Source organism: Convolutriloba macropyga, chromosome 8 (genome assembly GCF_964194025.1).
Source record: "Convolutriloba macropyga chromosome 8, txConMacr16.3, whole genome shotgun sequence".
Classification (NCBI taxonomy): Eukaryota; Metazoa; Xenacoelomorpha; order Acoela; family Convolutidae; genus Convolutriloba; species Convolutriloba macropyga.
This window is the reverse complement of record NC_134475.1, coordinates 21,277,904-21,305,744: the sequence shown is the minus strand read 5'-3', so window position 1 is coordinate 21,305,744 and position 27,841 is coordinate 21,277,904. Positions and strand designations below refer to the sequence as shown.

The 27,841-nt window shown below is 34.9% G+C and overlaps 1 protein-coding gene across 1 annotated transcript in view; it reads right to left on the bottom strand.

The window, feature by feature from the left end:
- LOC142344000 (uncharacterized) overlaps positions 1–27,841 on the bottom strand; it is a 75,809-nt gene that overhangs the window by 22,851 nt on the left and 25,117 nt on the right. Inside the window, exons 4-10 of the mRNA XM_075395437.1 lie at positions 27,061–27,280; positions 26,064–26,217; positions 23,557–23,751; positions 22,911–23,126; positions 12,504–12,699; positions 11,636–11,836; positions 6,073–6,288 (exon numbers count right to left, since the gene is read on the bottom strand). Coding sequence (XP_075251552.1) covers positions 6,073–6,288; positions 11,636–11,836; positions 12,504–12,699; positions 22,911–23,126; positions 23,557–23,751; positions 26,064–26,217; positions 27,061–27,280 — 1,398 coding nt within the window. The remainder of the gene's footprint in view (positions 1–6,072; positions 6,289–11,635; positions 11,837–12,503; positions 12,700–22,910; positions 23,127–23,556; positions 23,752–26,063; positions 26,218–27,060; positions 27,281–27,841) is intronic.

Below are 27,841 nucleotides of genomic sequence, written 5' to 3'. Positions count from 1 at the left end.
ATTACAACCTGTATCTAAAAACAGATGTTTTTCTCCTAGCTGCTGTTGTGCTATGTTTCCGCAATGTATGTTACGAGACATACGGACTGGATTGTTTTCAGTATTACACCGCATCGAATTTGTCTGGTGACGCAATGCTTAAAGTTTGTCGACCAGATCTGAAACTCTTGACTGATCGCGAGCATCTGGACATAGTGGAGAGTCTCATACGAGGTGGAGTAAGCTGTGTTTACAGCAAACGTCTTTGTCGAGCAAATAATAAATTTCTTCCAGATTACAAACCAAAAGGAATTTCATCCTTCATAGTTAAGATCAATGCTAATAATTTGTACGGTGGAATAATGGAAAAATTTCCACTTCCACTCGGGGACTTTGAATTGTTCGACAAAAGTGAGTGGACAGATAACGATGCCCAGGAAACACTGCAACGCATATTAAAACCACCAGATGATGATGATACTGGCTTCATTGTAGAAGTAGACTTCAGCTATCCTGATCATCTACATGATTTGCATTCAGATTTTCCTTTGGCACCAACCAAGGAAGCAATCGATGAAAGCTGGTTGAGCCAATACCAAAGCGATTTTTTAGATGAAATGCAAATAGAGAAGCCTCCAAAAGTCAGGAAACTAAATCAGACACTTTTCGACAAAAACAACTACACGCTGCATTACCAGACTCTGAAGCTCTATGTAGAATTGGGACTAGTCGTGACAAAACTGCACCGAGTGCTATCATTCAAACAAGACAAGTGGTTGGCTCCCTATGTACGACTCAACACAGACAAAAGAAAGCAGGCAAAAACCAAATTTGAGGAAGATTTTTTCAAATTAATGGTTAATTCTTCTTTCGGAAAAACTTGCGAGGGAAAGCGAAACCGGATAAAAGTGAAACTGGCGCGCACTGAAGAAGAAACTCTTAAATGGACAGACAGACCGGAGTATAAGTCATCGAAAATAATCAGCGAAGATCTAGTAACAGTGAGCCTCGAACAACTTGAAATTTTATGGGACAAGCCAACCATAGTAGGTGCATGCATATTGGATCTGGCTAAGAAGTATATGTTTGAATTCCATTACAAAGTAATGAAGAGAAACTTTGACTGCAATTTGTTGTACTCGGACACAGACTCGTTTGTATATGAAGTTCGATCAAGAGATTTCTTCGCTGACTTACAGCGGAAAAAAGCCATAGCTGAACACTTTCAACTTTTCCAACTTCCCTCCCGAACATCCACTGCACAACAAGGACAATGCACGTGTTACTCTCAAATTCAAGGACGAGATGGGAAGCAGGCTTATATCAGAGTTCTGTTGACTGAAACCCAAACTGTACTCAATCAAGCTTGCTGAAGGTAGTTATAAGTTTTTCACTCAAGTTCTTGTTACACACAATCATTCAACTTTTTTTTAATTTTTTTTTTGTTTTTTTATTGAAAAAACAATTCTTCAATTTTTTGAAAATGTTTTTTCTTTGAAAAAAATTTTGAACTTTTCTTTGAATTTTTTTTTTTCTTTTTTTGAAAAAGTTTTTTAAATTTTTTTTTGAAAATTTTTTTTACATTTTTTTTTTTTAAAAAAATTTATTTTTTGAAATTTTTTTTTTGAAAAATTTTTTTATTGAAAAAACAATTTTTCAAATTTTTTTGAAAATTTTTTTTTTTGAAAAATTTTTTAAATTTTTTTTGGAAATTTTTTAATTTTTTTTTTAAAAATTTTAATTTTTTGAAATTTTTTTTTTTGGAAGTTTTTTATTGAAAAAACAATTTTTCAATTTTTTTTGAAAATTTTTTTTTTGAAAAAATTTTTTTAACTTTTTTTTGAAAATTTTTTTTTTTGAAAAATTTTTTAAAATTTTTTTTTGAAAAACTTTTTTAAATTTTTTTTTTGAAAAGTTTTTATTTTTTGAAAGTTTTTTTTTGAAAATTTTTTTTTTGAAAAAATTTTTTTAACTTTTTTTTGAAAATTTTTTTTTTGAAAAATTTTTTAAAATTTTTTTTTGAAAAACTTTTTTAAATTTTTTTTTTGAAAAGTTTTTATTTTTTGAAAGTTTTTTTTTGAAAATTTTTTTTATTTGAAAAAAATTTAAACTTTTTTGAAATTTTTTTTTTTTTAAAATTTGAAATTTTTTGAACAAATTTTTTGAAATTTTGAAAAAGTTTGAACATTTTTTTTTTTTGAAAAATTTAAAACAATTTGAAAATTTTTTTTTAAAACAAATTTTCATTTCAGGCCCTGCTAAGCAATCAGCGAAAGGAGTAACAAAAGGTGCACGGCGCAGCATGACCCACGAACTATACAAAAGAACTCTTCTTGGTGGTGAGGTAGTGCGCCTCCTCAACACCCGAATAGCTTCGAGCAACCACAGGCTCCACACAATTGTTGTGAGTAAAAAGTCGTTGTCGGGTTATGATGATAAGCTATTCATCATGAATGACCAATTATCAACTCTGCCCTATGGACATCAATCTTTGAGAGATGACATGTTCTTCCGCACAATAGTCAACGACCCTGATTGGGGCTCCGAGGATGAAGAAAGCGAAAAAGAACAGCAGCAAAAAACTCAGCAGAAAAAAAGCACCAGCAGCAAGACAGCACAACTCAACAGCACAAAAACAAGCAGCAGAAACAACAACAGCAGCAAACAAGCATTCCACAACCCAGCATCATACACAACACAAGTTTCAATTCTATTCCCGACCCAGGTTTTCATCAGCGAGAAAATAGCGAGGACGAATTGAATGAAAACATTGTTGATTTTGACAAATTGTCAGATTTGTCAGACAGTGGATCGTCGACAGACCCGGCTTGCGATGGCTTTATATTGGACCAAGCAGTCGAATCGGATAACGCTACTGTTTCAAGTGACAATCAAGTCACTTTGGTAGCACCAGAAAATAAAAAGAGAAAGAAGAAAGCAGAAAAAGGAGCTGCAAAAAAACCACGAGCTCGCATTATAGACTATTCATCAACTGATGAAGATTGAACTCAGTGATTGGCGTATGCATACTTACAGACTAACTAAGTTTTTTACTGTTAAAAAGCCCGCGAACAGAAGTATGAAATAAGTAAGCACCAATTAAGATGAAATTTTTTGAGTTTTTGTTGAAGTAAGGAACGCTCGGTCCCTCCTCTTCTTGTATTCCACAAGTTGTTGTTCAAACCTATTGCTAGTAACAACTCTCTCAGTAAAAAGTTCCTCTCAGGAAACCAGTAGCAGTTATTTCAAGTCTCAATCAAAAATCCTCCACCCCGAAACAAAACTCCCCCATCGTGCGCTGCGAAATACTAGCTGGATTGCTAGCAGCTGCTTGATCTCCACTTCGGTATCTTGCAAGACCGATCTAAAAAGTTCACGACCGGAACTTCTACGGCGTGCTCAACCTCCCGAGCTCACAGTCTATCATCGGAATATTGGATTTTTGAAATTGACTTAAAATTACCAACTAACCGATTAAGTGAGAGAAACTTTGGCCTTCGCTTGAACTCATTATCAAGTTTAAGAACCACTAGTTGAAGATTAATTGAATAGACAGGTTACATTTTTGTATTAACAAGACACATCAAAAGGCAAATGTTTGTACAAATCATTTTAAAAAGTATAAAATGAAAAAAAATTCGCGGGCTTGAATGCCGAATCAGTGTTTTTTAAACCAAGATTACAGAAGCAATGAAAAAGTCTATTCCAATTCCACTTTTCTTTCGTATATGAATGTAGATAACAGCCACGTAACTTCAAAACAAACCACTTACTAGAGAAACCCGACAAGATCTGATGAACCAATACTGTTGATGAAGAATCATACTGAATGACAAATTTGGTGGTGTTGCCAGAAAAAAAAATGGCGAATTTTAGATACAAAACAATAAAAACAAGCCATTGAAAATCTCAGGAAACCTTTTCTGTTTAATTCCTTCCCAAATTGAGATCCATCAAGTTGCTCTGTTTCTCAATTGTAACAGTCTTTGGTTTTTAAATTTTTTTTTCAATCAGATCCTATAGATAAATTCGCCAATTTTTGATTGATTTATGGTTTCTGTCGTCAGAGTCAGATTGCGTTGAGAAGAAAGTGAAGAAAAAGAAGTCAAAATTTTGTTAGAATAAAAACCAAAAGATAAAGCTACCGAATAGTAGAACAATTTGCTGGAGAATGAAACTCAAATATTTCAACCAAATTTTAACCAGACAAAGTTTTTATAGCATCATAGCCCATGTTTTTTTAAGCCAAAACTCAAAGAAATTTGTTTCCTTTGAACACCGATAATAATTGTTTAATATGTTGACAAGTCACAGTTTTATCTTGCCGCAATTAATTAGCAGCGGCCCATATTTCACATAAAAAACCTAGAATTTTGACATTTTTGCAAAAAAATGGATCTGATAAACGAAAGTATGTTAAAATAGCATCTATGTTATTTGCCATAGCTCCAAAGTAGCGTTGGTTGAGAGAGAAAGCAGTAAATATACACTGTCTGGTTACACAAATAATAGTCAACTATTACTACGCTGGGTTGAGATGAAAGAGTATGCGGCAAAAACTGGGTCACTCTGTGAAACAAAATTAGTAAAGATCCGTATGGCCGAATCGGCGTATAAGCTCCTAGGTGCCGATGCACAAGTTAATTTTCATCAATACCTAATAACTGGAATCTTTGCAATTCGGGTCGAGTTGTTAAAGATGGCATGTTAATATTCTTAGTGATAATATTCCTCAAGCTATTCATCTGTCTCGATCTCTAACTGGTCAAAAATAAATTTAAACGTATAAAGAATAGGTTAAATTGGACAACAATCAGAAAGTTGAATCTCTGTCTATTGAGTCTTGGTCCTTCACTGGATTGGTTTTTGCTATACCAGTCTTTTTCTTTTCAGAATTTTTATCTTTTTTTCGGCTTCTTCGGCTGCTCTTCGTTGTTCCACAATTGGATAAGAAGGAGGCGCACGTTGGACTGCTGGTTCGAGTGATCCTTTCACCCGAGAGTTCTGCAGCTCGACGCGTAACCGAGCAACTGTGTCCCATGCTCGATTTCTTTCTCGCTGCACATTTTCAAGGAGACGATTACTGTGGTCCCGCTCGCTTACTGTCCTTCGGTGTCGATAGGACAGAACTTCTATATCGCGCTGGGACTGGTATAGCATTCGCTCGACGTTTGCTCTTTCACAAATAGCGTTATTTCGTTCACTAGTAACGGTGTTAATCTGCCGGTTGAGTGCATCAACAAGTACCATACAACTTCGAAAGTTGTTCATCGCACGGTCTCTATGCTCGCGGGCTACATCCCGTTGCTGCTCTGTCTTTTTGCGTTCTTTTATAAGCGACTGAATCATTTTTATAAGATTGAAAGTACAGGATATTAAACAAAATAAAGGATGGAAAAAATTAATAACGCAAGAAGCTATTAGAATGAACAACTTATCTGTTTTACACTAGTCAACAAAATTTTATCGCCCCTCACCCACGCGAAACTGTCTGAGATCTTCTAAGATGAACTCCCCGCCTAGACATCTCAAGTTGACACATCATACACAAAACATGTAATCGCAATGCTAGCAATAGCAGTGCTTAATTTATATCACTGTTCTAAACAAACAAACAGACCCCGCAGCAAACAGTTAGTCGTAACAAAAACTGGGTCAAGCTTGTAAACAAATTGAACAAAGTTAAAATCAACCGAAAAGTTTTCCATTTTTGGTCAAAAAAGGAGGGGGACAATTTTTGCAACCTATAAAGTGTCCCACCCCGTTGTAGATGTGCATTGCAAAAATTGTCCGTCCCCCCCCGTTGAGGTTCTAGTCACTTTCCTTTACTACTCACACATACACACACATACAAACACACGCACATACAAACACACACAAACACACACACGCACAAACACATACACACACACAGAGACAAACACATACACACATACAAACACACACACACACACACACTCTCGCACACACACACACACACACACACACACACACACACACACACACACACGCAAACACATAAACATACACATACAAACACAGACACACACGCGCGTACGCACACACAACACTCCCCCCGTCCCTAACACCCACCGTAGAAGTGTGATCGTGATGTTCTTCACCGTGAGTGTGACCCATGTCCACCCTCATGGTATTTCCACCTTCCATCTTTCCTCTCCCTCCCCCACCTCCTCCCCCTTTAGCCCCATGTGTCTCCCCTCCATCCTGGTCCTCTGTCTCCTCATACCCATCTCTACTCTCTGTCATGCTACTCTTCCGGGATGTCACTGGAATGCGACTCATTGATTCCTGCATAGAAACAGATCCAATGAAATAATACAACGCATTACAGAAGCAAAAATAATTGAAATCTCAGTAGATCTCTGGTGAGCCAGATCTGTGCAGTGTCAGATTTTGCAATGCCATATTTTCCTCTAAATACAGTGCCGCAATTCAAAATTTGTAAAGTTTGATTGTTTCAAGCTATACGGTTCGTGACTCGACTCGGGCTGCGTTACGGTAGTGAATTCAAAATTCTGGCTTAAGTGATCACTTCTCGCCCTAGTAGAAAAATAATGGATAATTTATAAATATTTATAAAACATAACCGACTAACGTCGGGCGAATTGCTCTCAAACGACCGGCGAGCGGTTGGCTTGGTCAGTAGCTAGCCACGGGGGGGGGGGGGTGCACCGGGGGCTGATGGGGGCAGCACTGGGTGGGGGGGGGGGGGCAAAAGCTCGGTGGGGGGGGTGGAGCCAATAGTGGGGGTGGGGGTCAACAAAGGGGGGTGTCAACCTCTAAGAACCGCCCCTCACACTATAAGTATAAGTCTCCAAGACAGTTTGAGCTGAAAGACCTGAAAGGCTCTAAGAGCACAAAATGCCCGCTGGGCGCTACCTGTTTATCCCGTTTTTGAGGACGAAAAGTCAAAAGCGTCTGACGAAAAATTGGTCAAGCGAAAAATCGCATAAAAAAAAGACCGACAGGACTAATATAATTGCTACAAACTTCGTTTGAGAGCAATTAATAAAAGAAACAAACCAAAAAAAAAATTTTTAATGCTGGTTATATTTTCATTAACAATCTGTTTAACTTATTGCTGCGTGTATTATCTGCCCTCAAATACCCTTCAATTAGAGTGACAAGCACTCATTTGGCCCCCTCTCTTTGAATTAAAGTGAAGAAAAGTCAATTTAAGGGCGAGGAAGTCATCTTCGAGAGTGAGATAAGTCACGTGTGACCAAAAATTTAATCACGAGAAGGAAAAAAGTCTCCACTAAGAGTGAAAAACGTCGGGCACACAATTCAGTTGAAGTTGCATGAAGGAATGGACAAAAAGTAGATATGAAATAAAAAAAAAAACTAAGAGGAGGCCAGTAATAGCCTCAGCTATCGCTTTGCGGCTATTGAAAACGAAATTAAACAGAAAATTATAATAAAAACTCATTTTTTGCAAAACAGTCTTTTTTGAAACATTGATTAAGTAATCGAATCCAATAACCAGATATTAAGTAAACATTTACGCAAAATCTTAGACGGTAAACACCACATTTGTAGAAAACAAATGAGACAGGGAAAGGACGGACCACAGAAATTTTGGAGACATTCGAATTGCACCGAGCTATTTGAAAATAAGCGACATAAATTTCAAAAAGTACGTATATAAAACGTCCAATCTTAACGCAACAAAATAACTGAACAATAGAAAGCAAAAACTAGAAAACAATCAAGTGATAATGTAACAAAACTAAATACAAATGCGGGCAACGATAAAAACTCAGTTATATACTTAACATTTACTCAACATCAAATCTATTCAGTTCTGGTATAAAACAATAAATAAGATCTGTCAATCGTGACACAGACTAGAAACCAAATAGATTAAGAGGCACATTCAAATACAAAATTGCTGTTTTTTGAGAACAAATGGTCTCAAAAGAAGTTATAACTAATAGGTACTAGAGCTTAAACCATAGACGGGTGTGTGTTTTCTTTTGTGTTATTCAGAAAATCTAGGACACGGGTCATTACACAGACTTAAGTAGGAAGACAACAAAAACAACAGACAAAAAACTGATATCTCAAAAGTTTTTTGAAGTCCGTGTTTATTTTACATATGAAAAAACCCTATCAAGAATTAACTATGTTTCACTAGAGAGATAAGATGACCTTTCATTATTTACACTAAGTCAGCTGACGACAAAAAATAACATAACCGACTAACGTCGGGCGAATTGCTCTCAAACGACCGGCGGGCGGTTGTCAGCACCTAGCCACTGTTTAGTGAGGTTAGCTTTTGCTTGATTGAAGAGGCATGAGGCTAGGGTAATAGACGATATTATCACGCCACATAACAGCCGCTGAAGTCAACAAAAGAGTTAAGGAGAGAGAGAGAGAGAGAGAGAGAGAGTGCGAGGTAAAACGTGAGCGAGAAAGAGAAGGAAAGAAACGCCAACCAACCCACACACACAGAGAGAAAGAGAGAGAGAGCTAGAAATTTTTTCCAAGAGATTCTAGTAGTCCTCCTTGTTAGTAACTAAATCATATAAAAAACTGAAAGTTCAAAATTCAGAAGAAAACTTTCCACATTTCGCAGTGACGAAAATGTTCAAAGAACATTTTTTGCCTCTGGATTTTTGTCATGTAACCCATCTGCAAGACTTAAAAAAGCTTCGTTGTCCAGTATTAATCGTTAAACTCAAAAAAGGACTCAAAAACTGCAAATAAAATGACAAAAATTTCAAACAAAAAATCGAAAAAATCAGTATTAAAAAATCGATAAAATTTGTGATATTAAAAAGTTCAAAACTATTCTATCGCAATAAAAATTGTTCAGGAACCTATTATCAAAGCCTATACGAGGTTTCTTGCGGCTGGAAGAACTTAGATAATGACAAATTTTGAAAATTTTGAAAAAAAAATTCAAGTTTTATCCAACAATTGCTAAAAATCGTGATGTTCAAAATTTGAAAAACATTCTATTACCACTAGAAACTATGCAGCAACGTAATATCAAACCCTTCAGGAGGTTGTCTGAACCCTGAGGCTGAAAAATCTTGAATAATGAAAATATATGTCAAAAAATTTTAAAAATATAGCAATTTTTGTCAAAAACATGCTAAAATTCGTGATGTTTAAATCTTGAAAATGATTCCATTACTTCTAGAAACTACATAGTAACCTATCATTAAACCCTCGAGGAAGTTCCTTGGCTCTTGAGGCTGGATAAACCTAAAAAACGACAAAAACTTTCAAAAACATTGAAAAAATTTGCAAAATTTATCAAAAAAATGCAAAAACTTCGCAGTGTTGAAATGTTGAAACCATTCTATTACCACTAGAAACTATTCAATAACCTATTATCAAATCCTAGAGTGGATTCCTTGACACCCAGGGCTGAAAAAACTTACAAAACTGAAAAAAATTTTCAAAAATCTTGAAAAAAAATTGTGAAAATTAGTATAAATTTGCATTTTTAGCTAGCGGTTGTTCGTCAGTAGCTAGACACGGGTGGGGGGAGGGTGCACGGGGGCACCGATGGGGGTGGCGACAGTCGGGTGGGGGGGCAACAGGGCGGTGGGGGGGCAATAGTGGGGGGGGTCAGCAGTGGGGGGGGGGTGGGGGGTGGTCTTCAACCTCTAAGAACCGCTGTTCACACCATAAGTATAAGACACCAAAACTGTTTGAGCTGAAACAGAGCTAAAAGGCTCTAAGAGCACCTAAAGCCCGCTGGGCGCTACCTGTTTATCCCGTTTTTGAGGACGAAAAGTCAAAAGCGTCAGACGAAAAATTGGTCAAGCGAAAAATCGCATAAAAAAAAAGACCGACAGGACTAATATAATTGCTACAAACTTCGTTTGAGAGCAATTAATTAGTAGATAGTAATGCAAGATTTATAAAAATTTATAAATATTTCAACAAACGATTTTCAGTGTTTTCTACAAGTTTTTTTCAACTCACGCAAAGGGCCTTTGAATTTCACTTGTACCTGCAGCCTTTCAAAAAATTTAAATGTTTTTGAAAATAATGGATAATTTGTAAATATTTACAAATTTCTAAAAAAAATGTTTCTAATTTGCAATAAAATTTAAATGTTTATTTTGATCATTTTTATTGTTTTCTTAACAACTTTTGAATCAGACCGCATTTATTTGAACCGCCATTATACCGAATTTTTTTACTAGATAGACGAGAAAAAGATTTCTTGATTTCTTATGAAATTTCATTTCCGTCTTTTTCTGAGCCGAAATAAAAATATAATGAAAAAGGAGGAAAATGCTTTAGTAAAACAATCAATTTTGCAAATTCTCTTTGTTAAAGATTCATTTAAAAATCATAATTGAATTTTTAGGCATTGAAGACTATTATCATACTTGAGTTTAAGAGCATTGGGTATCTTCGAATTTGATGATACCAAACTGTTCTGAAGTTCAACTGTTGATTCTGAAATTTTTAATGCAATTTTTTTCATTACTATTATTTTTATGAAAAAATTTCTCAGTTTGCAAACAGGTTGTAAAGTAATTCAAAACAGTTGCAAACTGTTTACAAATATTTGTTCAAATTTGCAATACTTTACAAATTAATTTTATAAATTAGTTCATCAGTTTGCAAATTAGTTATGAAGTAATGCAAAAATTAGCAAACTGTTTACAAATTAATGTAAAATACTGCAAACATTTGCAAACTAATGCCAAAGTAACGTAATATTTTACAAAAAGTTACAAATATAATGCATCTTTTTGCCAAATATTTATAAAGTGTTTGTAAATTTTTATAACATATCCATTTAATTTTGACTGGGGCGCACCACAGCCCGGTTCTCAATTACTTCACGCGTTATTCCCAGTAATTTCCCCTAAGTCACTTACACTATACTTCATTTTGGGCAAATTGTTTTAACTCCATCGTCTCCTGTGCAGTTATGAACTGTTCCGTGTCCGGACAAAACAGTCCCAGACAAAACAGTCCCAGACAGAATAGTCCCAAATTGCAAAATATTCCCAGACAAAACAGTCCCAGACAAAATAGTCCAACGAAAGCAGACAAAATAGTCCCAGACAAAAAAGTCCCGAATAAATATGGAAACAATTGTAAAATATAATCTACAAACAATTAACAAACATAATCTATGAGTTAATTTTCTGAATGCTCTGTTTTTAATTGATATGAACGAGGATTATACCGAAACCTTGTTTCAAAATACATAATTTGGCTAAAACTAAGTTGCAATCAGCTTAATATTTGCTCAACGAAGTACAATTATATGAATAACTTAAGTGATTCCTTTGTTAATTGGTGTGCATATGTTTAGCTCTCCCTTTAGTTGGGACTATTTTGTCTGGGACTGTTTTGTCTGCTTTCTTGGGACTATTTTGTCTGGGACTGTTTTGTCTGGGAATATTTTGCTATTTGGGATTGTTTTGTCCGGGACTGTTTTGTCTGGGACTGTTTTGTCTGTTCACCGAACTGTTCATGGCCACTCTTACCGCAGGAGCTTTTACCAAATTAGTTAGAATTTGAAGAATAAGCTAAAACACCTCAAAACCAGAATGCTATCTCTTTGTTTCATAAAACATTTTCTTGTTGTGGTATTTGTCCCTTTTTTCAAGTAGTTTTCAACCATTCCAATAGCATCAATTCCAAAACTAGCCATTCTCATTTTGACATTTGAGTGTTTGTCGAAGTAGAGTATCTGAGCAGTGAGTCCTCTCAGTTTTGTGCCGAGCAGTCCAGTGGGTAGAGTGTAGTCCTCTCTCTCCTGCTGCAGAATATCCACGTAGTCTCCCCAGTGGGCATGGGCTCTTGCTATTGATAAGTTCACTTTGGCACTGCTAGGGGAGCCATCTAAGTCCTGCAACATTTATACAATGGATAAATTGACATTTAATCTCTCTAAGAAATGTTTATTTTTGCGACTAAAATGGTTAACCATATATGCTTTGATGGTCCGTTCTATGGTAAGTAGGGTACCATATATGCTACTTGTTATGGTACGTTATTTAGGTCAACTCGGATATGGGTATAATGTTAACGTGATTGTTTAGCTTAAAAAATGTCCCATAAGCCAGTGTAAATGGCATGTGTTTATTAAAAATTAGTCATCATTATTCATGATCGTAATGCACATTATTCATTACAGCTGTGAATGTTAATGAAACTACCCAGGTGGAGGACAAGAGGTTAAGGGGATAATTTCTCTACCTAAATTTTATGGTTTAGGACTAAAAGATTATTAGTTAGTAATTGTCCTTTTATGAAAGGAGATAGAGTCACTGCATCTCTAATAGCAAACTGCGTAAGCTTGTAACAATGTTTGCTCTCTTAGCGGATCCAGCTAATATTACAAAACTCTTTTCTGGAGATGTACCTTGTTAAAATACGGTCATCGTCGAAAAATACAGATTAAAAACGATCATTTGAAGGGAAGATTTGAACATTTTGATCGGTCTCACCAAGACGGGCAATTTGGACTGACAGGTTGTTTATAACAATAGGTAATTAAGAAAACATTTTGAAACCTTTGCAGCAATGGCAGCTGTGTTTCTCGACTTGATTGCATTCTGCAGATGATACATGGCATTATGTCCTGCATTAGTGGCTTTGACATAGTTACCCTTCGCATTGTAAACCCTGCACTGCAGGTTGCAATTGGTCCCCTTGATTAGCGCCATCTTGGTGGAGTAACCCTCTCTCCGCTTCACTGCATCTATTTCCCTACAAAAACTTATTCCCGGGCTCAGGTGTTATCGCCCTTTGCCCCAGAAATATAAAATGATTGGCGGTGAATGCGATGAAATTATGTGGGTGATACGGCAAAACTGAATCTTTTAGCGTTGAATGTGGCAAATTTATGTATTTTAATTGCTAAATTTTGATTAAACGTGGATTGAATATCCCCCATAAAGAGACTCAGATTTTTGATCTTTTCAAAGCCAATGTTGCTGTTTATAATATAACTGGTGTACGTAATAAACGGTATAAGCTTGCATCATTATACAAGCGCATGAGACAAGATGGTTCATTCAATCATCATATATGTGGCGTAATAGCCGATGTGGCGTGATAGCCGAGAGGTAAGGTGTGTGATTCATACGCCAATGATTGAGAGTTCAACCCCCTGCCTCCTTGAAGCTGTCTGTGTAAGGATGAGCTCTTACTTAACCATAGCTTCAGGTTGACCATAGCCTGCCCAATGTTGGCTGCAATAATGGTACCACTTGAAAGTCTCGGACGCAAAAAAAAGTGGCTATAGTCAACAAAACAAGAGCATTCATGCTCACCAAATGAACAGTCTGAGATGTGGGGAATAATTGAAAAAGGACAGCTGAGAACAGGCTACTGTTAATACACTGCAGACTGAAAGCCTACTGCTGCTCCGCTGCGATTACGCAGAAACACATTTATTTATTATATCTGTCCCTTTTCCCAACTTCTTCATGGCTGATTATTGGTCGCCACAATCGACAAAGCTTCTAATAAGAGTTCGAAAAACTTCAGAGGTCTAGCTGCTAAAAAAGGTCAGAGGTTCGGCCTCAAAAACAGCTTAGGTTATTATTTCCATTTTTAAATTTTTTAAAAATGAATTATTGAGTAAATTAAATTAGTAAATGCGTATGATTGTTGCTCGGCTATCAGAAATGTGCAGTTTAAATTAGCGATTGAAAAATTTATTTTGTGAAAATTGTTAAAATATTCAACATCAAAAATGCGATAATTGATTTTTTTTTACTTTTTCAGTTATTTCAGTTTTAATTAACAGTTTGCATTTATTGTGTTAAAAATTTCACTGAGACTGCTAAAAAAAACTCTGTAATGTTTTTAGTAACGCTTTTTATTAGATTTAATTATGCTTTTTCACAATTTGTTTTTGAAAAACTCGTTAATTTTAAAATTGTTATTGACATATTTTTAAAGTTCAATTTTATTTCAAGGAAACATACGAATTTAGTGTGCTACGTTGAATAAACGGTTATGAAACAGTTTTGTACAGTTCCAATAGCAAAAACAGAGCACGTTAAAAGCCTGTGTGAACAAACATGGAAGGACAAATTATAATACAATTGAGTATTGGCTTCACTTAAAACCATAAAAAAGAAATGAAACGCAGAACGAAGAACCAATTTTTTTAAAAACTTTCCTTGAAAAAGCTTTGACATGAATCTTTGATTTAATAAAGGTATTTTCAAATTGAAGGCTGAAATAATAAATAGAAAATAGTTTAACGTCAGCATCGTTTTCTCATCTCACGTTTTTCTTTCACTTTTTTCCTGTAGATTTTCGAAAACACGTATTTCGTACAAGCGTCGAGATGAAACCGCGTAATGTTGATGATCTGTGTCACAGTCTTGCATTGTATGCATCGCACGGACCGAAAAATTTTATGCAATCTTTGACTATTCGTGAAGGCAGCCGATGTTGACATTTTATTTTGTACAAAAACAAAAAAAAATATAATGATTACATGTACCTTTTACAGACACTCGCTTTATAAACAATCAGACGATCACCTTAATCAAGTCGAACGACTGCAAAAATTTGATATTTAAAATTTGACCTAGCATTTTTTTCAAAAATTACATTTTTTTTAAATTTTCGTTTTATTTGTATTTATCTACCATTTAATACTGAATACATCTCTGAATTGAAACAAATTAGCACTTTTGCATGAGAAAAGACTGTTGAAAAACAGTATTTTGCACCTAACGTACAGGGTATTTACCAATTTCACGTAAGGACTAACAAAAAAAATTGAAGCCAACAAAAAGTTGGTCGCAGATGCTCCCAATAAAATTTACAAAACTGCGAAGTCAAGCTTGTACAGTTATGTTTTAACAGGCAGCCGGTGTTACGGTTACGGATGTGTTCGACACGCAAAAGAAAAAAATACAATAGCCACTCAAAAAGAGGCCGATTGGCAGCTAGGAAATTTTCCAAAATTACAGTAATCAAAAGGAAGCGCCAATTTGGTAATCTAATCGATAGCTTTTTCTTACCAAATGAGAAGAATTTAACAACTCAAAATGAATTGGTTGCGCAACCAATAAATATCAAGATTTCACTATTAAAGTGATAAAAAGCTGGAAAACTCAATGCAAAAAAACTAAATGGTAAAAAATTCATAATCCAAGATTACACAGAAAATGCGCTGAGAGATCTCAAAAAAAGTTACTTGAAATTTTGAGGAACCAAAAACAATCTCTGCATAGAAAAGTATTCTCCTGATGTTTGTGTTGTTTGTGATACTCCTCCAATAGAAGAACCAAACAGCGTTCTGATCAGAAACGAAAAAATGATAAAATTAACGGACACATCCCAAGAAACCTGCATTCAAAAAGCATTTCCTACACGCTAACATAAGTGATGGAAAAAATCGAAACAAAAACAAAAAAGTTGGTACTCAGGGATATAATTTTTCTTTGCTTACTAATATAAATTACCCATGCATGGTTAGCTACTCTTCTAAAAAAAATTAGCCAATTTCTTATCTTTTTCTAATACCAAATGACAGCATTTGTCCAAGGAGCTAACATCAAAACAAAACTTTAACCAAAAACACTCAAGCCACTAGTTTGCAACTCAACGCAATATGTCATACATATAACCATGAAAAATTGCGAACTAAATTTTTGTAAGTTCAAATCATGAGTATTGGCATCCCCATATTGATTAATTTGTTGTAGGCATAAGAAAAGCATTCAAATTTTTTCCTCATACATACTCAAGAGCTTCTTCTTTTTGATCGGACCAGCATTCTACTGAGAAAGACATCTGTTATATCAACACTCGAAAGATAATTTCTCAACTCAACAATAATTGTCAACTCAACAAACAAAATAATTATTTTATAGATAAAAACTTGGCAATAACAAACACATTAGCAAAAAGAAAACCAAATAAACAAATCAAAAACTAAACAGAGCCGACACACATCGATTTCCAATATAAAAATCAAAAAGTTTAGTTCCAAAATCCAATTGTAATTTTGGTCTGCTGTCCTTGCTATTGTTAATTTTAGCCTCGATATAGAAACCACCCCATGCCGAGCTTTGTCGTACGAATGACCTCTGAAAGTAGCTCAGAAGACCGAAGTTTTCCATCAGGTATCAACTGATGCAAGAATACAATATTTCTGATAGATAACATTGTTTTGCATTCTTCTGTTCTAGGCGACACTAACATATGGGCTCGCATTAGCATAAACGACGATTGTGGCCCAGTGAGAGCTAAGAAATTTCGTTTCAATATTCTGTGTTATAATTTTCTACAAAAAATTTTTACTGCTCTGGAGTTCATAAATCTTCAGAAGAACGGATTAGAGTGTAACTATCTACATCAAAAAACAGTCGTAATTTTTTTTTATTTTTTAAACGGTTCTTTTTGCTAAACAAGTGCATGCTGCGCTGAAAATTCGTATCATAAAAAAATTTTTTCACTTTCAAAACAAAAAGATCTCGAAAAATTCAAAAAAGTTATTGTAGATCGCGGGAAGTTTTCAAATCCAGAAGAATTTCAAAATTCTTTTATATCAAAACAATCACGTCAATAAGAAAATAATGATTTCATCCATTTCAAAGAAACTGACTGAAGCTGCTGAAAACCAAAAGAGCATAAAATAGAGTCAGGGATTATGTCAGTCAGAGTGATGAACGACAAGTATCCTGCACTACTGCTTCTCGAAATTTGGTGATTACGAGGAACTTTCAGCAACTTTATTGGCGATCTATTTTACCCTACAACTTGAAAAAAATTATGACATTCCTTTGTAAAGAACAATGAATCGTAAAAAAACTATCTTCCGATATCAATTACTTATTTCATTTGCCGAGCGTTAAAAGACTTTTAGGAAACCAAGTTATTATTATCTGAACACCGACACCTTACTCGGTAAATTTCAGTGCAGTTTTAGGAAACTCTTACCAATTGATTGCCTAGTAGAATCAAAATTGATCAGAGTTGTTTTTTAACTTCGGCTCTGTAGGACTTAACATTCAATGTCATTTGATTCAATAAGGAATAGGATTTTGAGCTTTTAGTCAGATTTTTACTGATATTAAAGCAGCTGTGCGATTAATCTTTTAATGATAATCAACACACTGTTAGCCCTTCTAAGACTGAATTCTTTGTAGCTTGAAAATGCAGAAGGAAGTCCTTCAGTGAAATAAACTAAAACTTCAACTTCGATAATGAAGTAGTTCAAAAAATTCTCAACTTTATAGAAAAACAGCCTAATTGGTGCGTTAATTGACAGGATCCAAAACCCAAAAACTCTATTTAAATATATTTCCCCGCTATTGGTCAGACTAAAACTTGCTTTTGCAAAATAAAGAGGTGGATCCCGCATAGGCACCAAAAGATGATCAAACTTGAAAACATGGAGTTTTGTAAATCTAAAAGAACCAGGACGTTACCTTGGACTCATCTCTCCCTTTCACTAAAAGCTAATTTCTGTTCAAAGCCTCATGGTTTTTGGATTGACGCTAAGAATAATTACCTAATTTTCGCGTTTGCTCAAATACAATTTTTTAAAATATTATAATGATTAGCAATTTCTGCATACTTTTACACTGCCAGACTGCAAATCATAAAATTTTATTATCCTTTTCTGGCTCAGAATTCAGTGTTTTTTATCATTAAATTGCAAACATAACTAACCTTTTCATTAACTAAGCAAGTGTGGGCCTTAAAATCAAGAATACAAACTTTTTGAATCTTTTAAGTAACATAATAATCAGTTTTTGGTTTGTTGAAAGTGACCTTTCTTCAATTTTGATTTGCTTAGAAGATGTGCTGGTAAAAATCCCTAGAACTATTACTGTGGGTAAACCCAGCATAAACACCAGAATTTGTCAATCATTAAAAATCTTGAGTTTTTTTAAATCTAAAAGAACCAGGACGTTATTTTCGACGCAAATTTCCCATTCACCAAAAAGTAATTTCTCCTTAATGTCTCAGTCAAACCTTTCTTTTTTATAAGATAGCTTGATCATTTTGTCGTGATTTGAATTTAAAGAGTAATATTTTTATTTGACAGTTTTTGGGTTGACGCCAATTATATTTTCCCAGTTTTCGTGTTTGAAGGAAATTTTATTTCTTAAGTTACGCAATGATTGACAAATTCAGCAAACGTTTACACTGTTCAATGTGAATCATTGAATTTTATTATTTTTTCACTCAGAGTTGAATGTATTTTCAGAACATTATGTTGCAAAGATTTTTAATTCTCATTATCTCAATAGGTTGGAGCCGTAAAATCAACAATATCTACTTGTTAAATCATTTAAGTAATATGACAGTTATTTTTATTTTGAAATGGATATTTCGTTCATCAATTTTGATTGGCTTAGAGAATGTGCTGTTGTCAAGCTCTGCATAGTAAGTTTACTGTAGTTAAAACCCGCATAGACACCAAAAATTGATCAACGCTTAAAAACATTGAGTTTTTGTGCGTCTAAAAAAAGTTCAGGAAGTTTTTTTTGGACGCAATTTTTCCATTCAGTAAAAAGTAATTTCTCTTCAATGCCTCAGTCAAACCATTCTTTGTGAAGGGCAGCCTGCTCATCTTTTAGTGACTTGAACTTTAAGAATGATAACAAATTTTGATAGCTTTTTGTTCGATTCTAACAGATTTTACCTAATTTTTGTGTTTGTAGAAAAATTAATTTTTCTGAAAGTAGTAATGATTGACAAATTCTGCAAACTTCTACTCTGCCGAGTGTGAATCATGAAATTTTATTATCATCTTTTGACTACGAATTCAGGGTGTTCTTTTGAACATTAAATTGCAGAGATAGATAAACTTTCTATTAACCAATCAAGGGTGAATCTGAAAATTAAGAATACGTACTTGTTGAATCACTTCAATAACATGAAAGTCATTGTTTGGTTTGTTGAAATGGACATTTTATTCTTTATTTTTTATTTGTCTGTAAGATGTGCTAATATATAGCTCTGTAATGTACTTTTTCTGTGGGTGAGTTCCCATAAACAACAAAAATTGGTCAATTTTTAAAAATGTTGAATTTTTCTAAAATAAAGGAACCGAGACTTTATTTTCAACTCAACTTTCCCATTCAACACAAAAATTAATTTCAGTTTAATGCTTCAATCAAATCCTTCTTTGTGTAAGATAGATTGCCCATATTGTCATGACTTGAACTTATAAAGTATTAAAAATTTTAAAGTTTTGAGTAGACGATAAGAAATTTTTCCCAGTTTTTATGTTTGCAGGAAATTATTTTTTTAAATTTAGTGATGATTGACAATTTCTGCAGTCTTTTTCAATGTTGGAATGTAAATTATTAAACTCTTAATCATTTTCTGATGCAGATTTCAGGGTATTTTCAGAACATTGCGTTGCAAAGAAAATTAACTTTTATTAACTAAGCTGTTTGGAGCCTTAGCATGAAGAATAAGTACTTGTTGAATCATTTATCTAATATAGAAATTTTTTTAAAACGGATATTTTGTTTATGAATTTCGAGTTGCTTAGAAAATGTGCTGGTATAAAGCTCTGCATTGTAAGTTTACTCTGGTTAAACCCACAAAAACACCAAAAAATTTTCAACCCTTAAAAAATATTGAGTTTTCGTAAGTCTTAAAAAAATAAGGCGTTATTTTGGATGCAATTAACACTTTAATTAAAAAGGAATTTTTCCTCAAGGCCTCAGTCAAACCCTTGTTTGCGGAGGGTAGCCTGCCCATCTTGCCGTGACCTGAACATGAAGAGTAATAATAACCTTTAAAAGTTTTTTGTTCGACTCTATGTTTTTTTACCTCTTTTTAGTGTTTGCAGAATTTTTTAAAAAATAATATTGATTAACGAAATCCACAAATATTACACTACCAGATTGTGAAATAAAAAACTTTATATCATTTTCTGACTCTGAATTCAGTGTGTTCTTTGAACATTAGTTTGCAAAGATAAATGACAGTTTTTGCTAACCAAGTTAGTGTGAGTCTCAAAATTAACAAAACGTACGTGTTGAATCATTTATTATTGCAACTGAGTTTTTAACTTGTTGTAAGGAAAATTTCAATTTGTTTGTAAGATGTGCTATATAGAGCTGTGTGACGTATATTTACTGTAGATAAATTACATTGGACAATGATAATGGGTCAATTTTTAAAGAAGCTTAGTTTTTCTAAAAGTAACGGAACCAGAACGCTATTTTCAACGCAACTTTCCCATTCAACAAAACCTAATTTCTGTTTAGTGTTTCAGTCAAATCCTTTACTAGGAACGATAGATAGCTCATACTGTCTTGACTTGAACTTTACCGGACTTGAACATTTTTTTGATAGTTTTTGGGGTAGACGCTAAGATTATTTTCCCAGTCTTTATGTTTGCAGGAAAATTATTTTTTTAAAATTTAGAAGCACTTGAAAGATTCTGCAGAATTTTACGCTGTCGGATTGTGAATTATTAAATTTTATTATAAATTTCTGATAGGATTTTAGTGTTGGTTTAACGTTCCGCAGCAAAAATAGTTAATTTTTATTAACTAAACAAAATGGAGCCTTAAAAAGAAGAATACGTTATTGTTGAATCATTTATGTAATATGGCAATTTTGTTTGTTGAAACGGACAATTCGTTCATCAATTTTGATTTGCTTAGAAATACGATATTATTTTGGACGCATTTTTCCCTTTCATTAAAAAATAATTTCTCTTCAATGCCTCAGTCAAGCCCTTTTTTGTTGAGGATAGCTTGCTCATCTTGTCGTGACTTGAATTTTAAGCATAATAACAATTTTTGATAATTTTTTATTTGACTCTAAGAATGTTTACCTAATTTTGTGTTTGCAAAAAAGTTTTAAAATAGTAGTGACAAATTTTGCGAATTTTTACACTGCCGAACTGTGAATCATAAAATTTTATTATCATTTTGTGGCGTAGAAATCATTGTGGTTATTTGAACATTAAATTGCAAAGATAATAAAACTTTTCTTTATCTACGCAATTTTGAGCCTTAAAATTGAGATTTTGTACTTGTTGAATCGTTTAGGTATTATGAAATTCAATTTTTGATTTTTTGAAAGGAACATTGTGCTCTTTAATTTTGATGTGTTTGTAAGATGTGCTGATATACAGATCTGACAGGTATATTTACTCAGGCTAAATTCCCATAATTAACAAAAATTGATCCATCTTTAAAAGTGTTAAAATTTTCTAATTGCAAAAGAACCAGGACGTTATTTTCATCGCAACTGTGCATTCATCAAAAACTAGTTTCTATTTAAGCCTTTGTCAAATCCTTCTTTGTGGAAGGTAGCTTGCTTTTATTAACATGATTTGAACTTTAAGAGTATTCACATTTCTTGATATTTTTTGGGATGGACGCTAAAAGTTTTTCCCAGTTTTTGTTTGCAGGAAATTTCACTTATTAAATTTAGTAATGATTGACAACATCTGCAGACTTTAAACTGTCGGATTATAAGTTATTAAAATTTATTTTTTTCTGACCCAGAATTCAGTGCATTTTTTAACAGTACGTTGCGAAGATAATTAAACTTTGATAACTAAACAAGCCGGAGCCGTAAAATCAAGAACACTTACTTGTTGAATCATTTAGGTGATTTGACAATTTTATTTTGTTGAAACGGATATTTTGTTCATCAATTATGCTTGGCTTAGAGGATCTGTTGTTATAAAGCTCTGCAACGTAATTTTAATGTGGGTCAATCTTTAAAGACATTGAGTTTTCGTTAGTTTAAAAAACCAGGACGTTATTTTGGAACGCAATTATCGCTTTGACTAGAAAGCAATTTTTATTCAATGCCTCAGTCAATCCCTTTTTTGTGGATGGTAGTTTGCTCAACTTGTCGTCATTTGAGCTTTAAGAGTAAAAAACATTTTTTTCTAGTTTTTAATTTGACGCTTTGAAGAAGATTTACCTATTTTTCGTATTTGCAGGAAAATTATTGCGTAAATATAGTAATGATTGACAAATTCTGCATTATTTTACACTGCAGAATTGTGAATAATGAAAGTTTATTATCATTTTCTGACTCAGAATTCAGTGTGTTTTTTTAACATTACGTTGCAAATGTAATTAATAGTGGTACTAACTAAACAAGTTGGATCCCTAAAATCAAGAATACGTACTTGTTGAATCTTCTAGCTAATATGACAATCAAATTTTGGTTTGTTGAGAGGGACATTTTGTTTCTCTATTTTGATTTGCTTAGAGGATGTGCTGGCATAAAGCTCTGCAACGTTAAATTACTTTGGACACAACTATTGAGGAAAAGTATGGACGAATGAGGTAAAGTAAAAATTGCACTCCATACCAATGATTTCTGCACACCTCAACAGCTACAGTCAATTTTATAATAACAAGATAGCAGCGCTCTGCGAGCTGCATAGACACTAGATGGCTTCAGGTTTCACCCCGTTTTTGGAAACGGTCAAATTGATCACACGATTAAAATAGCATTAGACCACAGGCACCTAAATTACTTCTGAGCTTTATTTGAGATCAGTATATCAGGATAATTGGTAGCACTCTCAAAACTTTTTATATTATATCATTCTTAAAAATTTTGAGCAGAAACACCAAGATGGTCGAATTAAAACTTAATTCTTAATACAATACTTCTGCTTAAAAATTTAGCTTCTCACTTATTTGATAACAACGGACTCCAATTGCCAAGCTCTTAAATACGCAAGCAGAATTTCCTGTGGACATATGCTTCACCTTTTGAACTTTACCTGACGTAAATATATTTCCACAATAAATAAAACGCTTATATGGACATAACCGACTAACTTCGGGACGAACTGGACTCAAATGACTGGCGAGGCGAAGAGGTTGGTTTTGGTAGGAGCTGGGTTAAGTTTAATAAGGAGGTTAGTCTAACTGTGTGGATGAGGGGAGGAGGAGGATGCTATTCTAATCTGGTACTCTAAAAAAGCGCAAAAATACCTTCCAGACTTGGAAAGTACATTGAGTGCCTCCTGGAACTTGCGACTGGAGAGGAGACTCTTGGCCAGTTCCCTGCAACTCTTGCAGTAGGACTCCAGGTCTGTGTTGGGAGTCTTGTTGCGCACTTGGGCCAAGAATTTCCTGGCCATCTTGGGCTCATTGTGCTTGGTGAATATCTCTGATAACTGGATGCAGATTGATTGAGTTGCACGATGGCTGTAATCAAGTAAAACTTAACTTCATATTTTACAACTTTGGTCAATTTCTGGTAATTCATAATGTACTATACCTCTTATTAATTTAATAAACAAATCGTTAACATAGAAATATCGCATGTTATTTGCCATTCATGAGCTGATAAAAACACTCAAAAGTTCTGTTCACCTCGACATAAGGAGACAGGTCCTAACTTTGTTTAAAATAATTCGGGGTGTTATATTTGATAAACCGACCAATTAAATGCAAAAGTGTAGGTGTTAATTATTTCTATATTATAATGGTTTGATAATTTTTCAGAAGAGAAATTGGCATAAGTGCTGTTCAAACTGAAAGATAAGAAGTGAAAAAAAGAAACAACTGCAAATCATCAAGTCACAAAATTTAATGCAGACCCGAAAAAAAATGTTATTCTTCCGATTGTACTCACTCGTTGGACTGTTTGACCATTTTGTATGCTTCCTCGAACAGGCCCCGGGCAACCTGGGTGACCTTAAGAGCCCTCTTGACCACTTCCGAACCCAGTTCCATGTTGATCTTGCTCAGAGTTCTACACACATCCTTGAACAGATCAGTGCCCTCACGTGAATTGGATGTGAGAACCTCGTGAGCTGTTTCTAAGTACCTACCACAAAATACATAATCACTTGAGAAGCAAATCCTATCCTATATATTAAACGTAAGACATGATAAGGGACCATGTTTAACGAAAACCAAAATGCCAAGATGCATGTTCAAGCGTCAAAATTTCGCATGTTTAAGTGTCAAATTTTAGCACGTTTAAACGTCAAAATTTCGCATGTTTAAGTTCCCCTCGAAGCGCATGTTTAAGAGCCGCCTTGAATAGTATGCAAACACACGAGAGGTCAATGACCTGAAACACGCCAAAGCAAACATTAAATGGATGGGAATTGGACCTGCCTCAAAAGATTAATAGTCAGCGCACTAAGCATTGGGCTGTACGGTCGTGCAGCCCAAAGAAAGAAAATAGCTTTTTGGTATTTTGTGTTGTTTGTGTGAGAGCGTTATATTCGAGCTCCTAATCTGCACCTGTTTTTGCGTTCCTTTAGCAAGCCGAATAGCAAAAACACGCAGGCTAATCAGCCACATAACAAATTTGCCAAATTTATTTATTAGAAAGGGCAATAGACGTAAACAATAGGCATCGGCGGCGTAAGGGACAAGGACAATGGCTGCTAAGCGAGGGGCAGAGAGTTCCAGTCCGAGTTGAGTGAAAAAAGCAATTCCCTGGACGACAAAACTCGGATGTTATTTTTCCTTTTTTTAATGCTGATTATGTTCTTTATGTTTTGCTTCTTTTTGGTTTACATTTCTCTTGTTTTCTCTTTTTTCTAATCCCTCTCCAGAAGAATTAGACTTCCCTTGTGCAGAAATTTTGCGCTCATTAAGCATGCCGCCCAATTAAAAAAAGCGAGCCAATAAAGCCATTGACCAAAAAATAATGATGTAGAGAGAGTTATTGATAAATGCATTGCGCATCGGTAACGTCTGAGAAAAAACTTATCGCAGTTCAGCGAGGAGCACGGATTTGTAACCAATTTAGTGCCCGCCATGTCTATTCCGTTCTTAGCCCAAAAAGAGGTAATTAGTGTCTTTGATTTACTCTTGTCTTCTTTTTTTTCACTTTAATTATTCCTTATCTTTGTCTGTTAATTTATCTTTTCCTTTTTTCTATCAACTGATTTTATTGACTGTAAGTCGCACTTGAGCGAAATAGTTAACAGTGTTCCTTTCCACTTGCCACATGCTTCGACTGCCCGTAGATCTGCAGCACAGCGTAACACAATCGCCGTGATACGCGCTATACCTCCATTTTTAGGCTCCGAATCTGCGCATGTAATTCCCTTCTTTAAACATGTTGCATAAATAGAGGAACCAATAAGGGCAGTGACTAAGATATTGCTGATATAGAAAGAGATATAATCAAATGCAGTACGCATGGGTAGCGTACAGGATGATACCTATGACTAGCGATGGGCGTTGGTTCCAGTTAGTGTCAAATATTGTTCCTTTTTCGCACAAGAATAGTAACAGTTCTCTTTATCGACTGCAGTTTTTCTTTCTCCTTTTCCTCCTCTTTATTTTTCTATGTTATAACATCTTTCTTTTGTAGTGTTATGTCTCTATGATTAAGCTCCTAATTTTCGCATGTTTCAAAGCTCCTCAAACATGCAGCGTAACGTAGGAGATGCGTTTTGAGATTCCCTATGCCACAATTTAGAAGATCGTTATCTGCAAAAGTCTCACCTAAACATGCGACACCGCAAAGCAAAAATATCGATGAAGGAAAAGTTGCTGCTACATAGGGCAAAAGAGTCAAACAATGGGGATTGATGGACTGAGCGGTAAAAATTTTTGCATTCAAACTAGGGGCATGTGTTTGAGCACCGGTTGAGGCGACAAAAATTCCCAATTTTGTTTAAACCTACCATTCTGTTAAATGATTTTCTTGCAATGTATTTTTGAAATGCGATGTTTCTTTTTAAAGGCAGAATTAACCAATTGCAAAAACATTGTATTTCGAGAATATTATGAATATATTTCGTCTCTTAACTTTTGCATTGTGCCTGATACTCCAGTCAAGAATTAGTAAAAAAAAAAGTGAGATATGAGCTGAATGCAAAATTCAATGTTTACCGAGATCAATTCACGAAGTTCTTTTTATACAAAAAAGATTTTGAATATTCCTTTAGGGCCGCTTTGGTCTTCGAACTGCAGCTTTTTTTAATTTGATTCAGTGAAATTAGTTCAGCAACCGATTAGTTTAGAATACATAAAATTACAATAAAAGGCAAAAAAAAATATTGAAGGTAAACTCAGAAAAATGCCGAAAAAATACAAGATAGAGAAAAAAGCTACAAAGCAGAAACAAAGCGATATCCGACGACCAATCAGCAACTTTTAATACTGGCTAACGTCTTGGCTTCAGTGAGCATTTTTTCTTCGAGTAGTCTCTGTCCATAGTCTAGGTCAGCCTTGGCCATGCATTCTACATACTGGTCATTTTCTGACTGACCCTCGCTTTCTCCACTGTAAGCTGTCTTGGTGATTTTTTTGGCTTCAACAGCAGCTACGAAACAAGAAACCAATTAAAAAGGGAGTTTTACTCTCGTCAGCAAGGTTAATCACAACTCCGACTGTTATCTTGAAAGAGTCTTGCAAGAAAGAAGTGTACCTTACAAGAGTCTCTAAGTATATACGGTTATCGTGCGAGTCCTGCAAGACGTTTATCTTGCAAGAGGCTAGGAGTATATACGGTTATTTTGCAAGTATCTTGCAAGAAAGACGTTTATCTTGCATGAGACTCACAGTATATGCGGCTATCTTGTAAAAGTCTTGCGGGAAAGTGTACATAAGGTTATCTTGCAAGATTAAAAATCTTGCAAGAGGCTGGGAGTATATACGGTTATCTTGCAAGAGTCTTGCTAGAAAGACGTTTAAAATGCACGAGGTTCGGAGTATATACGGTAATCTTGCAGGAGTCTTGCAAGAAAGACGTTTTTCTTGCAATTCTCGCAGTATATGCGCCTATCTTGATAAAGTATTGCAAGAAAGACGTTTATCTTGCAAGAATCTTGCAGTGTATACGGTTATCTTGCAAGAATCTTGCTAGAAAGACGTTTAAAATGCAGGAGGTTCGGAGTATATACGGTAATCTTGCAAGAATCTTGTAAAAAAAACAACGGTTATCTTGCAAGAGTCTTGCAGGAGAGATTAGGGTTATCTTGCAAGTTCAAGAATTTTGCAATAGAGATGGTTATCTTGCGAGAATCTCGCAAGACTGTGGCATGATTATGTCTAATCTTGCAGAATAATGTAAGATAACAGTCTGTTTTGGACTTCTTCCTAATGACTGTAAGGGGGAGGGAGGGGGGATCCCTGGTTCCTGGTTCGGTTTGAACAGAACTCTTACCTGTCCGGTAGAAATGTAAAGCCAGTACCCTCCTATGTGCCTGTTTGAACTGCTTGGCAACTTGTGCCCTCTCCTGGTAGCAGTACCTAAAGTCCCCCCTTCTACCACTGTCCTCGCACTTGCACAGGGACACTGCCAATGACGTCAGGGTGTCTTTGTCATTCTTGAGTAGTACATAATTTGCACGCGAGGGGTAATGTCTCTCGGAGTCTTCTTCTTCCTTCAAATATACATTTTACCCGTGCCTTATTTTTAAACCCGATTTCAAATTGGTGAGCTTAATTCACTTTTCACAGAAAAATGAAAGTTGTCAGGAATTGGAAAAATATTCACCCTGTTTTCATTTCTATTGATTAACTGAAACGCAATTTGAAACTCTGTTGAACAAACCTGAAAACATAACTGATTGGCATTCAAAGCAAATAAGAAATGTAATATGAGCAATGAACATGCAAATTTGGAGTTGAGTGATTACTTTTGTCAATGATGATATCCGAAGTTTGTAACCTCAATCCGTTTCCATTAAAAAGGTCAGCAGGAACTCATAAAATCTCCACATTTTTAGTGTCACGCAAATGCACATTCAATGAGTTTGAACAAGCTTAAGACAAATCAAAGTTTCAATAATTTTATTTTCGCAAAAAAAATCTCAATGCAAACTTCAAAAATTTGACATTCGATGTCTGGCAAGTTGCCGTTCGATCGATTCCAAATGACGGCAAGACCGTTAGCGTGGGGGTTATTGAGGCAGGTATTGTCTATAAAATGTGAACAGAGGTTG